Source organism: Ptychodera flava, chromosome 6, assembly GCF_041260155.1.
Source record: "Ptychodera flava strain L36383 chromosome 6, AS_Pfla_20210202, whole genome shotgun sequence".
NCBI lineage: Eukaryota > Metazoa > Hemichordata > Enteropneusta > Ptychoderidae > Ptychodera > Ptychodera flava.
Window position 1 is genome coordinate 5,410,504 of NC_091933.1, and position 16,484 is coordinate 5,426,987.

The following is a 16,484-nucleotide window of genomic DNA, read 5'->3' on the forward strand; positions in this document are numbered from 1 at the left end:
GCTCATACTTGCCTAAAATGCATCACGCGATATATATATATATATATATATATATATATATATATATATATATATATATATATATATATATATATATATATATATATATATATATATATATATATATATATATAAACAGATTACTTCAAGTTCAAAGTAATGACATCTATTACTTAAGTTTCATGCATCTTGCAATCCTCAGATAGAGTGAAAGGACTACTAGCTCGACACTCTTACACATATGATTGGGAAGAACCATTCTATTTGTTGGTGGTGTTAAAATTCAATAAATAATATTTGTTTTGGTGGCGACATTTTGAAACCAACTCAGAGCGTTTGTTTAACAGTGTAGATTTGTCAGCATTGATAATGTGCAGCTTTTCTTATGCACAAAGATTACATCGATTGTTCATGTTAGAGTAGATTTCATTACTTTCGTTACTTATAACGCTCTGCTTTAGCATTGAGCACTGTAATTTCCTACGAGGACATCTGTATACTTCGCTGTTTTGGCAGGTATCGCAAGCTGGTAGATAAATACAATATCTCTCTTCGACAAATGGTCACTGATGGCATCGGTGACATTGGGCCTTAGTTAGTGACCACTACCTGTCTGACTTATAGATTGATATATGGCGGGGCCACATGTGGGGCAGGATGCGCTTACTATTTTCGAAACACCTGACATCACTTCTTGGTCTTCTGGCCAGAGGTCCATATATCTTTCTTTCATGAATATGACTTTGTTTGTGTACCGTTTATTTACTGTCTGTTCTGTGCTGTTTTATGTCTATGTTTACAACTATTGTCCTACGAATTCTGACCTACTGTCATTGGATCATGGATCGGTATGATTGTGATTATTATTATTATTATTATTATTATTATTATTATTATATATATATATATATATATATATATACATACATACATACATACATACATACATACATACATACATACATACATACATACATACATACATACATACATACATACATACATACACATTGGATATCCTACTTTTGTTTTACCTTTGCCACGCGGGGTTTTTTCGACATTTGGAATAGGGGGCTCACTCTGTTTTCGGCAGTTGGAATGGGGTCAGCCACGGTTTGACGTGTTGGCAAAAAAAATCCAACCCCAAACCCCCCCAGGTCGTATGTTTTGGTTCTGCGCGTATTTTTCTCTGCAAATCTTTGTCTACTAATTTCTGGTCTTTGCATATTCATAAAAATCCCCTTGATTACCAGATTGTCTGAAGATATTCAGCAAATGAAATTTAACTTTCCTCTTGTCATTACATTCACGAACGAACCACTTTGCACCAGTATTCTTGATATTATTATTTCCATTCTTGTGTGGGATAAACATTTGTGCGCTGTGAGCTGCTTCTTCAAGAATAGTAGACAAAGAACTCACAGCCGCATTAACATCCAATATGATTTGGTTATTCGGTGTCATTGTTGGGTGCACGTAACAGGCTCGCTAACCAACGGGAATGTAGACGCGCAATAATCTCTTCTACTATGGAACGGCGTTTATAATATTTCAATCACTTTTGTGTAAATTTTACAAACATTTTAGGAAAGGAAGGCAAAAACGTTGTCTATCGCCATCTGACGGAGCTCACTGTGTACGGTGAACCATGTCAGATGACCTCTTTTCCTGTCAGCGAGAGCGTGACCTTACACTGCGAAGACGCAAACACCGAACAAGATACTCGTCGCACTATTGTGACATTTTGAGTGAGGCGTGGTATAAAGTAGTTGAAGAAGACTCTAAGCCATGACGCTTGAGGACTGTAGATCATACATAGTCTATTTTACAGAGCCAAGGAAATTATTGGCATCCTTTGTGGCGGCCTACGGCATCTGGTGGCTCGCAAAGAAAGTTAAGTCACGCAACCAGCTACTGACCCTGCGAAAATTGAACAGTGAAAAGAAGCGGAGTGCAGACAGACGAAAAGCTAGGATGAAAGAAGAGTTGCAGACTACAGATGAGGTGAAACATTGCTAGGGGTTTGTGACGATCATTCTGCCCTATGGGTTTGGCAATTCTACTACGACTGCATCGCGTGACAATTCGACCTAAGGTTCGATCAGGACAAAGTCGTTTACATTAGGGAGCGTTGAGTTATTATGGTCGGGGGTGGGCCGTCAAAATCAATGGGGGTCACCTTAAATTTGAAAACTGCAAAGGAAGTAATGTATGTTTCAAACAGCTAAGAGGAGGGGTCACTTAATTTCATAAGTATCCGTCCCGTCAAAACGCAGTTTCAGTGTTTAGAAATATTCTTGGAGATAAAAATGATTCGCTGCATGATTTCATTCTCTGAAGTCATTCAACTGTAAATCTGATCAAAGTATAATTATCTGTAACATGAACATCTGTTCCTTTGCAACTCTGAGGCTTGTCTTATTTTAAATCAAGCTCACTTGAGGGCAATGAACAATTCGGATTACTTACATATCAGAGATATTGCAAGTTTTGCCAGGGAAAATATTTAACAGTTACTTGTATACTACTAATACCATGAAAAGTGAAATTATACTTTTAGATGAAATTCCAATATCATAATTGTTGTCCATATCTGAAATTTCAAATACCCTATTTGAATCAAGTACATTTGTATCAATTGTCAAAACCTATAAAAGCAAAGATTAAGTTACTTTGGCATTGAAAAAAAGTATTCATAGTTTTCTCATAGACTCTAATGTATAGTGAATCAACATTTCGGTGAAATTCCAAAATCCAACTTCTTGCACATATATCAACTTTTAACCATCCTAGTCTAACTAAGTACTTTAAAATGAATTATCAAACGTCTATAAATATACAGATTTAGCTTGTTTTGTATTGAAAATATTTTTTTAATAGTTTCCTCATACCGGTAGACTATCCAAAATCCAATTTCTTGCACACACATCCATTTGTAAACACCCTAGTCTAATCAAGTACATTAATATGAATAATTGAGAGTACATAAATACACAGATTCAAATAACTACTTTTGTATTGGAAAACAATTATTCTTAGTTTCCTCACAGACTCCCATGTACAGTGAATCTTTATTTCAGTGAAATTCCAAAATCCAATTTCTGGCACACATATCCTTTGTAACCATTCTAGTCTAATCAAGTACATTAATATGAATAATCGAGAGTACATAAATAAGCAGATTTAACTACTTTTGTATTGGAAAAAAGTTAATTCATCGTTTCCTCATAGACTCCCATGTACAGTGGATAAACATTTTCAGTGAAATTTCAAAGTCAGATTTCTTGTACACATAATATACACCTTTAACCATCATTTTCTAATCAATTTCAAGTATGTTAATTATCAGATAGCTGTATATGCACAAGTATAGCAAGTTTTTCATTGGAAAAAAATATTCACAATTTGAACATCGACTCCGATGTATAGTGGATGAACATTTTTGGTTGAATTCCAAAGTCAAATTTTTTGTACACATACTAGTTGTAACAACCCTATTCCGATTAAATACATTCATGTCAATTATCAAATGTCTATGAATGCATAGATACTTCTAGTTTTGTATTGAAAAAGTATTACATAGTTTCCTCATAGACTAACATGTATAGTGAATCAACATTATCGACAGCTGATTATCAATTACATCCAAATATCAACATTTTGTACACATATGCTTGCGTAAAAATACTGCGATTCACGTGTAATTTCTGTCCAATCCCTTTGAGGGGTGATTTCTAAATTATAGCAAGTCAGAAGGGGAAATTTGATAATTAAGACCTTGTGCGTTCGTGAGGGGGTCATTTGCAAAAATCTGAGAATCCTTTTTTGATTCCATCGTCATCCCCCCCCCCCCGAGGTATTTTTGTGTGAAGGTTTACTCAAGCAATGGGGGTCATAAAATTTTTGTCATCTTAAAATGAGAATCATCAATTTTTGGTCCAATGGGTAGGGGGGTTCACTTATTTTGACTGATGTGCAGGAAGAATTTGCCGGCCTACCCCCGGCCATAATGACTGAATGCTCCCTTGCACAATCACGTCATTATGGATTGAGACTTTACTGGTACTCCTTTCAAGTATCTTTAACCATACAATAGGGTTTCTATATTATTTATCATGTTACCATGCCTTGTGCGTCGCATTTTAATTGGTCGAGCTGAACCAAGTGACTGCCCACAAATACACATTAATGGTTTGTTAAATGCCTGTGAATATGAATGATATCGTAAATATCGTAACTTAACAGCTAAAACGTAAATTTTGATTTGTACACAGATCATAATCAATCACAAAACCAGATGTGAACTGGATGTGCTCACGTGGTTAAAAACAGGTTCATAACATAGTAGTACGCTTCACAGAACAGTCAGATATCTGTCGGATCATTTTATTTAGCATCAAATTTAATGCTGTAATTTTGGAGTAATATCACTAACTACATAAATTAAGTAAATCTCAAAGGCACCTTGCTTTCGAAATATTCTGCTATTATATAAATACGGTTTTTGAAAGTAATCCATCCAAAAATAATATCTGTTACAGTAAAATACAGGTTGAGACAACGGGACTATTAAAGACGGCTATTAACAGCTATACACGCTAAAGATAACCCTTGGTGACAGTTCGAATAGCATGACACGAATTATCTCAATAAACCAGAGCCGTGGCTGCAGTACACGTACGGGGCAGTATTCCACATATTCGTGAACCGGATAGACTACAGTAACCTACAGGAATTAGTCACAGTACTTCATATGTACGGCTGTGATGGACACTATTTGAACTTAACCATAGTTATGCTTATTGACGGACTGCAACTCAAAAATTCTGTAAACACGACTACCAGTATTAACCATATTGCACGCGAGATAATTATAGGGTACAATAATTAACGGTTATAAACCGAGTGATAAGCATCATATATTTGCTTTGAGACAAAAGAGAAATAATGCTAACAAATTGATTTCACTCATATATACTAGTATATAAAAATAAAAGAAGGCTTATTGTGAGGTTATGGATAATTAATGAAGACGCTATGTTGTATTGTACACGTTACATTGAAGAAATTCAGGAAAGTCCAGCACCACTTAGTGGTCTCGTTGGAACCGAATGTTTGTGTAAAGTAAAAAATCGACGAAGCTCAATCATTGTAGCGTAAATCATATAGCTGCTGAGATGATTTGTTTTGCAGGATGTTCTGAAAAGAAGACGAGATATCGTTGACATGCCACTTACGAAGTTGGTGGATGAAATCAAATCTGGCAAATTCTCCGCTCAAGAAGTGTTGCAAGCATTCCAAGCTAAGGTAAATGTCGTCGTGTCAACGGAATGCCGTTGTCGCACTTGTAACTTTCCCTGCTGTCGCGAATAGTGCGGTACTTAATCTGCATCTTGGGATTGTCGGAACTGCGCCGGTGCGACTTTCGTGTTTACAAACAATGTATTTCATGCACAAGATCTCTTATGTCAACATAGCTGCAACATTTAGATGCACATGATGACAAACATGTTTTAACTTCCATTAATCGCGAACGAACGTCACTACATAAAAGATAAAGTCTTCACATTGGTCGTATGGTTGTTTTGAGAGCAGTTCCTACGACTACCCCTTTAAGTTATTTTTATACTACGATAATGACAAATATGTGAGTTACAAATGACACAATTTCAAAAAAATAATGGAAAGTAACAATATGAAGACATCGACAAAAGAAAACATGCCTAATTTACAAAATTATCGGGTCCAAAAAGTTACATGTACTGTGTTTATAATGATTTAAGTTAATTAACCGGTAAGGTGATGGCGAATCAAACCTCCTTTGTTTGCATTTTGGCAATGAATTATATTAATATGTGACGATCTTTATTATATTGTAAAGGCACTCGAAGCAACAGAAGAAGTAAACTGTGTTACTGAAATGATAGAGGAGGCAAAGGTACGTACGCAATAGGGCTGTGCATAATGTCGGCCCAGGATCTCACCGATGTTGTATGCGAGGGGGACAATCATGTTTCTCAGAGTCGTCGAGACGATCACTCTTTTCGAAGCCGAGGCTCTCATTAACATTTCAAATATTTGTAAACTGACTCACCTATCTGAAAAATATGTGTGTTTAAACGTCATATTGTGAGTTACTGCCACTAGTCAATCTCTTGGCTCTATGCTTCCATACATCAAAACAAAAGAATCAACATAGGAGGGGTGCGACTCAAGCCAAAATGCTTTGCCCATTTACAGAATACATGTGAAGACATAGGAGACACACTAAATGATAGATGTCACTGTAAATAAACGACAATATCGGCATCAAAAGAATAATGTAGATATATGGGATGTGGACTCTTGGCTTACCCTCTGAGTCGGATTCTGTATTAGCCGCGGAAGTCATCAGAATTTTGCACGGCCATAAAGATAGCTGTCAAATGTATGAGTTAGAAACTGTACAGCTAATTCAAGGTGGCCACGACGAGTAGGAAACGTCAATTTTCAACCGCGATTAATAACACTCTGTATGGTTATCAGATGTTTAAGTCTATACAGATTTGAACACATGTGCCGACGTATGTAACTCTTAATCGTGGCAACTCTTTCAGTAAAATGTAATCCTTTCAGACATCTAATGGAACTAACCCTTCCTACTTTTACAGGATATTGCACAACTATTGGACAGCCAAGACGAATCCCATGGATTACTTCACGGTATTCCTTTCAGCATCAAGGATAATATCGATGTAAAGGTAAGTATAGAACATTTATCACATTTGTAACAAATCTTAATGGTGACCGCGCCATTTGATCTACATATGATGTGCAACAGAATTCTGGTCTACTTAATAAGAAATTGCATGTCCCTATCATGATTTCAATACCGTTAATAGTCAAGGCTTTTGCGTTGTTCTTGGAGTTGTCTTCTGATACAAATTCTCGTCGTGGCTTCTTATTGAAATCGCCAAAATCGCGAGGGCTCATCAGTGGCAGCTCCAATTACGATACGCACAAGGGTAGTTTTCATCCCTGAATGAATCGTAAAATATCAAAACTGGTAAAATATCTATTTCTAAACATTGTTGATGGAGCAAAGAAATCATTAAGAATCAGTCTTTATCGTTTCTTGTGTTGTGATACTCCCATTCTTGCTGCATTTCATTTCAGGGTTATGATTCGAGTCTTGGATTGACGAAATTCATAAACAGTCCGCTGGATGAGGATAGTGTTGTCGTTAAAATATTAAGGCTCCAGGGTGCAATACCTTTTGCAAAGACCAATATACCACAGATAGTTGGAAGGTATAGCTATTGCTTGGTTACATGCTCTAGAATATGTGTGGAGAAACGATAAGACACGTGCAATTAAATACTGTTTTTCTCGGTCTCATTTCGTTTTTACGGTCCAACAAATACTAAGCGAAACAAGCGATGATGTCAACGTTTTTATAGTATAATGATATTCATATTATAATGATATTCCTGCCTGGAGGGAAATTCATATGTGACAATTCCCTCTTAATCAAGGATATGTTTGACCCTTCCTTCATCCTGTAAATCACCCGATCGGTCTCAAATCGTACAATGATTCGTTTGTTTTCTATTTGTAAAAGCTACGATTGTGGAATTAAGGAGATTAAACTCCCACAAAGATATCCACAAAGATGGTCACAAAAGACGACAAAAAGCAAATGAAGTAATTTTCATTCAAGAAACTTTTTGTTCAACATACAGCTTTTCGTGCAGCAATCCAATATACGGAGAAACAATACACCCAACTGACCGGACGCGATGCCCAGGTGGTTCCAGCGGTGGTGAGGGTGCCCTCATCTGCTGCAACGCTTCACCTCTCGGCATTGGTACAGACATAGGTGGCAGCGTACGCATCCCGGCACATTTCTGCGGCATATGTGGATTGAAGCCAACAAAGCATAGAATAAGGTAAACATAGTTTGTCCCCATGACTAATCGACTCTGGCATTCCAAATCGACTTTCAGAGTGAGTTTACCTAGTCTGTTTGTGATATTCAGTATCTTATCCTGCTCCCGAAATATTGTCCAAATTACTTCTCAACGACTTCTGAACACAGTCTGTATATGTGTGGAATATCGAATATAATTGTTTACATCACATGTTGTGAACAGCGTGTTGTGTTTGCATGCTGACTACTTTGCATGTAAATACACTTCAGAAGAATAAGAACAATATAATTGTTCATAGAACAAAAAAGCACAAGCATTTATCAGAATTTCAGTTACTATTCCTTTTAGTTTCCTTTCATCGCTATTGTTACACTGATGGACAATATTGTCATATCATATTACAACAGAATGCCGGGCTAATTTGATTCATTTAATATTTCGTTTATCTGAAATACTCTTCATAATTATAGACTCACATGGAGATATTTTCATTCGGGTGTTATTGCAAAAATCATGAGCCAATTCGTGTACAACCTGTTCATGACTTCCTCCACAAAAACGAAAACACTCTTTATTGTGCTTTGTGACCCACGATATGCCGGGATGTGCCGGAATGATACATTCAATGATAAAGGGTCCATGCTTTGTTTTCAGTACAAAGGGCGTACGTGTTGGTCGACCTGGCATAAAAGGAGGTTGGTATCAATAACTTCTTTTATATTATATTCTTGAAAATGTTAGTTGTCAATGTTATTTTCCTCGCGCACATCACTGTCGGATACTTCCTGTTGGCTTTATGATGCAAACCTTTTCTAGATTTTAATTCGTATCCATTAAAGTTAATATGCAGTCCTGAAATCCAAACGTTCGGTGTCTTTGAAGTAACAAATGCAGTTTCTAAAAATCTTTTAACAGAATGGATGGGTAGAAGTTTCAAATACGTTTGTGACATTATTATTTCAACTCATCGATACAGTATTTCACAGAAGTTTATTCTTTCACACATGGCAGTGTCTTCAACACCAGGCCCAATGGCACGAGATGTGGACAGTCTTGTACTCTTCATGAGAGCTTTACTAGTACCAGAAATGTTTGAACTAGACAGCAGCGTTCCACCTTTGGTATTTAATGAAAAGGTAAGAACATTTTTGTACGGAAATAATATTTTCATGTACGGATAATTTTAGAGATACAAAATTTATATTTTTGTAACGTGCAATTATCTTCCACTGAGATTGTAACACATATCACAGTTCGTGATTAACTTTGAACTTGCCGTTATTATTTTCTGTAATCGCAGGTTTATAACTCCCACAAACGTCTACGAATCGGTTACTGTTGTGACAGCAAACTCTTTCCTCCAGTGCCGTCCTGCAGGAGGGCTGTGTTACTGACCAAACAGCTTTTAGAAGAGTCTGGTCACATTGTGAGTATTTTGATTGTTGGCCATGCTTGGTCAAAATGAAGGTCCTTTACACCTAGAATACGCACTGTTAGCTTGAAAACGACTTTCGCAGTTTTATGTCTGAACATAATTTTTTGATTGATTTCCATATGGCGTCGATGGATAATTAAGGTATCTGAAGATATTTCGTCTTAGCCGAAGAACGTTCCATCCAATCTTGAGAGAACGATCACGGATCACGGGTTTTCGTCGAGCCGATCCCTAACAGCTTACCTATATACTACATGTAAAACACCTCAACCTTAAAAAGTTGATGCTTTAATAGTTCTGTGATGTCTCACAATTTTTCAGCCTTGTTACAGAATTCAGTTCGCTGGCATTTTAGACTATTCTGTTGTCTGTCCTGAAGCAACCTTTATCATATCAAACTTCGCTATTATCATTTCACTATTATCTTCGCAGCTTGTGCCATTTCAGTTTCCCGAAGAAGATGGCACCGAATCGCCCATGCTGTATCTATTGAGGGTACTAAATGCTGTAAAGCGGCCCAAGAAAAGTCTAATGTATGTTTGTTTCTCCTTTGGGAGGCTTCATTATATTGGGAAACGGGGCATCACAATGACACAAGTAGCCAGTATTTCATATCCCTATCATGCTAAAAGCCGAAAACTATGAAGTTTGTTTTTTGTTACCAGCTGATAGAATCCTATTTATATTGAACCCATACTTTATACAGAATAAATTATATTCTATTCCAATTTGATTTTAATTTTAGAATTTGAAAGAAGAGTTAGAATACTGCACACTGCTTACACCGAGTGGAAACAGAATTAAGAATTTTATTCATTAAGAATGGCTCAAAACGACAGAGTTATCGCCAATCGTGCGCATCAATAATCAAATTTAAACGAGATGTCTGCAATGTCTGAAAATCTTACGCTGCCAAACTGCTTTCGGCTCAAACGGAAAATTTTGTCTGATACTGGTTAGTCGAACTATTATATTTTTCTTGTTCAACATTGTTCCAGGGAAGGGGAAGTTGTTGATGGGTTTCGACAACTACAGTCAAAAACGCCAAATCGATCAAGACTTCAAAGAATCTTAATGAGACCCTTTCAGGTAAAAAAGTTGTGCACTGTGTTTTAGATGGTTGAACAGTATACTGCATGGTACTCCATATGTGTGTGAATGCTCGATAACGGAGTAGAACTGATAAACAGCTGTTGTTAACAATCCATTTCCAAAGATAATATATGCAAACTCACACTTTAAACTTCACGAGTCTTGCAAGCACCGCTGATTATACGAAAACAGATTCGAAGGGGTAAACTGGTTTACTATTGATTACAATATATATATATATATATATATATATATATATATATATATATATATATATATATATATATATATATATAAATCACAACGTTCAATGCCTTGTGGGTACCCGACATCTGACAACCATATCATTCTTGCACCCTGGCTTCTTTTATTGCCGAATCTTAAAATACAAACGCAAGACTTTTGTAAAAGCACAATCATGTCTGAACATTTAAGCCCTTCATTGCGTTACAGTCACAACGCGAAAGAATTTTATCGGACCTGTACAATACTGGTTTGGAGGGCATTGAAGAGTTGAACTGTCTGTACGCAACCATTGAAGTAAGTTGAAATAAGAGTGTTTTGTCTAACGTTTACCAAAAACGATTGCAATAAAACACGTTATTGGTACGTTTCATTTCCATGCTTGTCCTCTGCTTGCGTATCCTTGCTTGAAATTATCGACCACAGCATATGCTACGGCGTTTTAATGAACCCTTACATACATTGTAACCTGGACCTTCCCTATCTCAGTTAAAATACCGGTATATTGATTTCAAGGGCAATTTCTTCAAATATTCTTCTACGCTTTTTGCGCAGAATTATAATCAACTATTCATGGCACATTGGAAGAAAGAGGCCCTGGATTTGTTGATTACACCTGTAGCAGTCAGTACAGCAGTGAGTTCCACCATGGCTGCCAAATTCAGTGGTAAGTAGATGTCGAGAGAGAGGATAAGATTCGAGAGTGGTCGAGACAAGGGGTTAGAGAGATGTTGAGAAGAGGTTGACAGAGAGGTGGATTCGAGAGGTCGAAAGGAGAGGGGAGGGAGAGGGAGGGGAGAGAAATCCTCTCTGAATTCCGAGTGAACGCCTGACAGTAATGTTTGTTATATGCAAATCGAAATGAATTAGTATGAAAATGACATGTGAATGTTTCCATTTCTATTTCGATCTCTTTTGGGTTAGGGAGAGGCAGTAAAAATGGACGATTCAACAATTAACGCCACTTGACCTTCTTTGTTTCTTCTGAGTAATCTATCATCCTATAGTTTTATACCACTATGAGTACCACCGCGCAAATTTTCATTTGGATCATCATGTCTACAGTTACTGTGTCTGAACACGTACCGACAAACATACAAAAACGTTATCTTAACCTTTATATTTCAGGGTTGCACTGATTACATGAAAATATTTGAGAAATCTTTTTTTCATAAATTTTAACTCAACTTTGGATGTATACTCTTTCGCTTGCAATTTCCCCGTTCTTAACTCAATTGTTTGAGATCATCATCATCATCATCATCATCATCATCATCATCATCATCATCATCATCATCATCGTAATCACCATCATCAACAACAACAATTATAAAAATATTAATAAATGAACATTATCGAAATAGATTGTGTGTACCTACACTATCAATAACCCATATGTTACTTCGTCTAATTTCGAAGAGGAATAGTAGTAAGGAAAATAAAAAGGCGTTTAGATTAGGTAATTTTGACTGACAATGAATTTTATTTTCTTTAATTCAGCTATGTTGCAAGGATGGAGTGCTGTTTTTAATGCACTGGATTACCCAGCAGGCACTTTACCAATCACAAATGTAACAGAAGAAGATGACGGAGAACTCGAGAATAGTTACCAAGAGAATGATATGTGGTATAAACTCATCAAAAAGGTAATTTACACGATGACAAAGCGTTGATGTGACTTCAGTCTTGAATGAGGCCTCCTTGAGAAACTCTCCTCGCATGTAACTTGTCTACAGTGGACTGCATATGGAAAGAGGATTTACGCCACGGTGGAGTACAATGTTCGCTTCTGTTGCGTTTTGACAAATGAGATGACCCACCGATAACATCCGTAATTAGAAACGTGGTATTCAGCACATCAACCAAGTCTGTTCCACGGGGTACTGCAAGCAATAATAGTCTAGGAGTTATGTCATGTATTAAACTTTTCTATATTATGTTAATTACCCTCCCTAATCCCCTTATGTTCCACCGATCACTAACGAGGGGGCTCATCGCCCTGACCGAATAACTCGTTAGCAACTCGCAAGAGCCATCCATTTTTTAATTTTTTTTTATTTAATTACTTTGACAGGCTTGCAAGAACTCTGCTGGACTGCCTGTAGGTGTTCAATGTGTAGCACTACCTTGGCAAGAAGAGATGTGCCTCAGAATCATGAAAGAAATCGAAAATCTGGTGAACCTGCGTAACCAGCAGCAAGGGCAGTAGGGTCTGAATAAACAACGATTTCGATTATCAATGCACAGTAAGGTATAATTGAACATTTTATAATGAAGGATTGTTCGGAACAATTTTCAATTGACAACTGTTTTGTATAAAAATGTATTTCAAATAGGCTGCCGTTATCATCCGGGTATTTTATCCAGTAACCAAAATTAGCAACACTTTTGGTGACTCTATACATAGGCCCTCGAGTTTCTCGAGGGTCTATGCTCTATATGAATCTGTCTGTATTAAGAAAAAATTATGTCACATTTAATTAAAAACACTCATAAGCTTATCTCTTTAATATGGAATTTCATTCATGGATTATTCGCTGCCCTCATGAATTTCAGGAAATGATCATTCGATAAAATTTGAGTTATTGGTGAATACTCTTACACATAAATAACCATTATGAGCGTGGTAGCTGAACTTATTCTCAGAAGACTGCGCCATGAGTATTCCAGGGCCGTCCTTAACGTAGAATGTGCCTCGGGGACAGATATTCGGACTCCCAAACTTTTACAATTCTATTCTGATCTACCACTTTTTGGGTTAATTTTGAAGCTCTTGGAGTAAGAAAAATTTTCACCGTCTTAGTTTTTCGAACATCGAGAATTCTGTTTTCCCCAATAGAGTTAACACACGGATGGCGGCCATTTTGAATTTCAAATATCGGTAAATGTCAGATAATTTGTTTCTCTAGTACAAAAATTTGCGCCGAGACCCCTGACTTAAGTTATTGATTTGGTAAGAGCATGGCTCAAAATATCATTGGGGAACGTTTCAGCAAAGTTTAAGTGCTTCACTTTCGAGGAAGGATCTGTGAAAAAATTGTAGATGACGAAAGCAATTGCATGCTATATTTATAGGAAGTTCCATGTAAATAAAGCTCAATTGAATTGATTCAAACAAATGAGTCACAACATTATACTTGCATTTCTATTTTTTCCGTTAAGGTAGAACGCTCCATGGGAAGAGATATTAACTCTCAAATCTTTATAAAGATTTTGCTGTGAGATCTGATTTAGTGTGAATTCAGATCATACTGAAACTTTTTTGGTATATTTTGCACAGTAACTTCTAATTTCTATGTTTTATCTAGGAAGAGAATGTGTTGGCTAAAGTCTCTTAACGAAAATTTAATCATTTAACCCACGAGGTATTGCAAGCAATATTCGTCAAAGAGTTATGATCAATAAAGGCAATGTACTTATTTTATTATAAAAGCCTAACCTGTGTGTTTTGTGTGCCTATTACTTTACCCTCACTTTCTCTGTATTTCAAAGATAACAGTCCATATCTATTATAATCGGGTTTTTTTCTGAATTTCTGTAAATCTGCCAGTATTTCTCAACCATGAACTTGCAACATGAACTCAGTTCCGTTTTGAGACCTCTGCGTGCAACAACCCTTGAAATAGTAAATAGGTTGGACGACGGCAATTTACTTTTCGATCAAAACTTCATCGAATCAAAGATACAAAAAGAAAGGTATTCTTTTAAATTTCATGATCAAATACTGACTCAAAATGAAGAACTCTAATTTTGTCCAGAACCTCTCTGTAACGATACGATACTAAAACTGCTAAGAGGTTCTGTACTGACTGAGATCGGACTTTAAAGGGCCATTTATGAGCAGTTTGGAACTTTATTGAAATACGGGCGTTTTTCAAAGGTCGTCAAGGCCTCGTGTCTCTTCCCTTGCCTTATTCAATCCTCTTTGGAGCTTCGATTTACTATACTTGTTACACAGCGTCATGGTGTTGCCCAGAATCTTCTTCAACAAGTCATCATTGATGACAGAGTCCCCACTTGTTAATGGGTACTTTGATTACAAGTCCTCGGAGAGGATAGAGTCCTCTCCATTAATTAGGTCTGTGATTAAAAATACTGCAATACAGATAGGGCTGAATGGCCGAAAATGAGTTCCATGGTGGTGAAAACATAAAACCAACGTAGGCCGCCATCCTAATTACAAAAGGTCACTAAATGAGTCAATTAGTAATTAATCAACAGGATCTTGCCAAACATTTTTGCATCCTGCCATAACAATCACAGATTTTCACCGGTACCATATTTCATAAATTTTGATGCAGTGCTTCTGGACATTCACCCTAAAAACAAAAAATTCATCATGTAAATGAAAATTAGCAATTAATTTAAACAATAACTTAGTGTCATTAAATTCTATTACAACACTATGAGATCAACATTTGTACCAAGTTTCATCAAATTTGATGTAGTATATGTGGACATATCACTCTAGTTAGGAAGTTCATAACATATGCAATTACAAATTAATTAACATTACACTGATAAATGTCTTTATTCACTGTTACAGCAACGTGAGCTTAACATCTTTACCACTTTTCATAAAATTTGATGCAGTTTTTTCTGGACATATCAGCCTAATTACGAAAATTCAATAATTGACATGATACTGCTACATGTCGTGAAACATATTGATGTGCATATGTATGACATAGGTCAATGTCCTTGTACCAACTTTGAATGATATTGGTGGAAATATGTCTGAGTTATAGCTTTGTACATGAAAAAATGTAACAAAATGGCCACCAGGCAGCCATTTTGCATTTAGATTGTGAAACCAATAGACATGCATACTTATGACACACAATAGATCAATGTCCTTGTACCAACTTTGAATAAAATCGGTTGATACATAATAATAATAATAATAATAATAATATATAATAATATAATAATAATAATAATAATTACTGTTTAAAGACCACTACACACCTTGTCTCAGTGGTCTGTACATTACAGAAAATTACTGGAAGAACTAAAATAAACGCAGAAAATACAAAATAACTCACAGAGGAAAGAGTGTAATTAAAAACAATCGATAAAATCAAGCAAGCTAAAAACTAGACTGAAGGATCCACCTACAAACAGCAAAAACGTACTTTAAAAAATTTCACTAAAACTGATAAAAAATAAATAAACTATAAAACATACATGTCTGAGTTATGGCTCCGGACATGAAAAAATCATAACAAAATGACCACCACGTAGCCATATTGCATCGGATTGTGAAACCAATCGACAAGCACAAGTATTACATTGGTCAATGTTTCTCTACCAACTTTGAATAAAATAGGTTGAGAAGTGACTGAGTCATGGCTCTGAACATGAAAAAATCGAAACAAAAGGCCGCCAAATGGCCACATTGAATCGTATCGTGAAACATATCCACGTGCATATGTATGACATAGGTCAAAGTCATTGTACCAACTTTGAATAAAATAAGTTGAGACGTGCCTGAGGTATGGCTCTGGACATAAAAAAATGTAAAAAATGGCTGCCATGCGGCCATATTGGATCATATTGTGAAACAAATCCACGTGCATATGTATGGCATAGGTTAATGTCTTTGTACCAACTTACAATAAAATCGGTCGAGATGTGCCTGAGTTATGGTTCAAGACATGAAAAAATCGTAACAAAAGGGCCGGCACGCAGCCATATTGAATCGTATCGTGAAACAAATTGACGTGCATATGCATGATATAGGTCGATGTCCTTGAACCAACTTACAATAAAATCAGTTGAGATGTGCCTGAGTTATGGCTCAT

At 36.3% G+C, this 16,484-nt stretch overlaps 1 protein-coding gene across 1 annotated transcript; it reads left to right on the forward strand.

Annotated features, from left to right (window-relative positions):
- The first annotated feature begins 1,681 nt into the window (after window positions 1-1,681).
- LOC139134669 (vitamin D3 hydroxylase-associated protein-like) lies at window positions 1,682-14,116 on the forward strand. The gene is made up of 15 exons (XM_070701637.1): window positions 1,682-2,004; window positions 5,194-5,307; window positions 5,882-5,938; window positions 6,651-6,740; window positions 7,156-7,289; window positions 7,722-7,928; window positions 8,565-8,605; window positions 8,922-9,046; window positions 9,211-9,336; window positions 9,778-9,878; window positions 10,344-10,434; window positions 10,891-10,977; window positions 11,236-11,347; window positions 12,181-12,326; window positions 12,755-14,116. Exons 1-15 carry the CDS (start codon window positions 1,789-1,791, stop codon window positions 12,887-12,889), a joined length of 1,782 nt encoding a protein of 593 aa, XP_070557738.1. The 5' UTR covers window positions 1,682-1,788; the 3' UTR covers window positions 12,890-14,116.
- The last annotated feature ends 2,368 nt before the right edge of the window (window positions 14,117-16,484 follow it).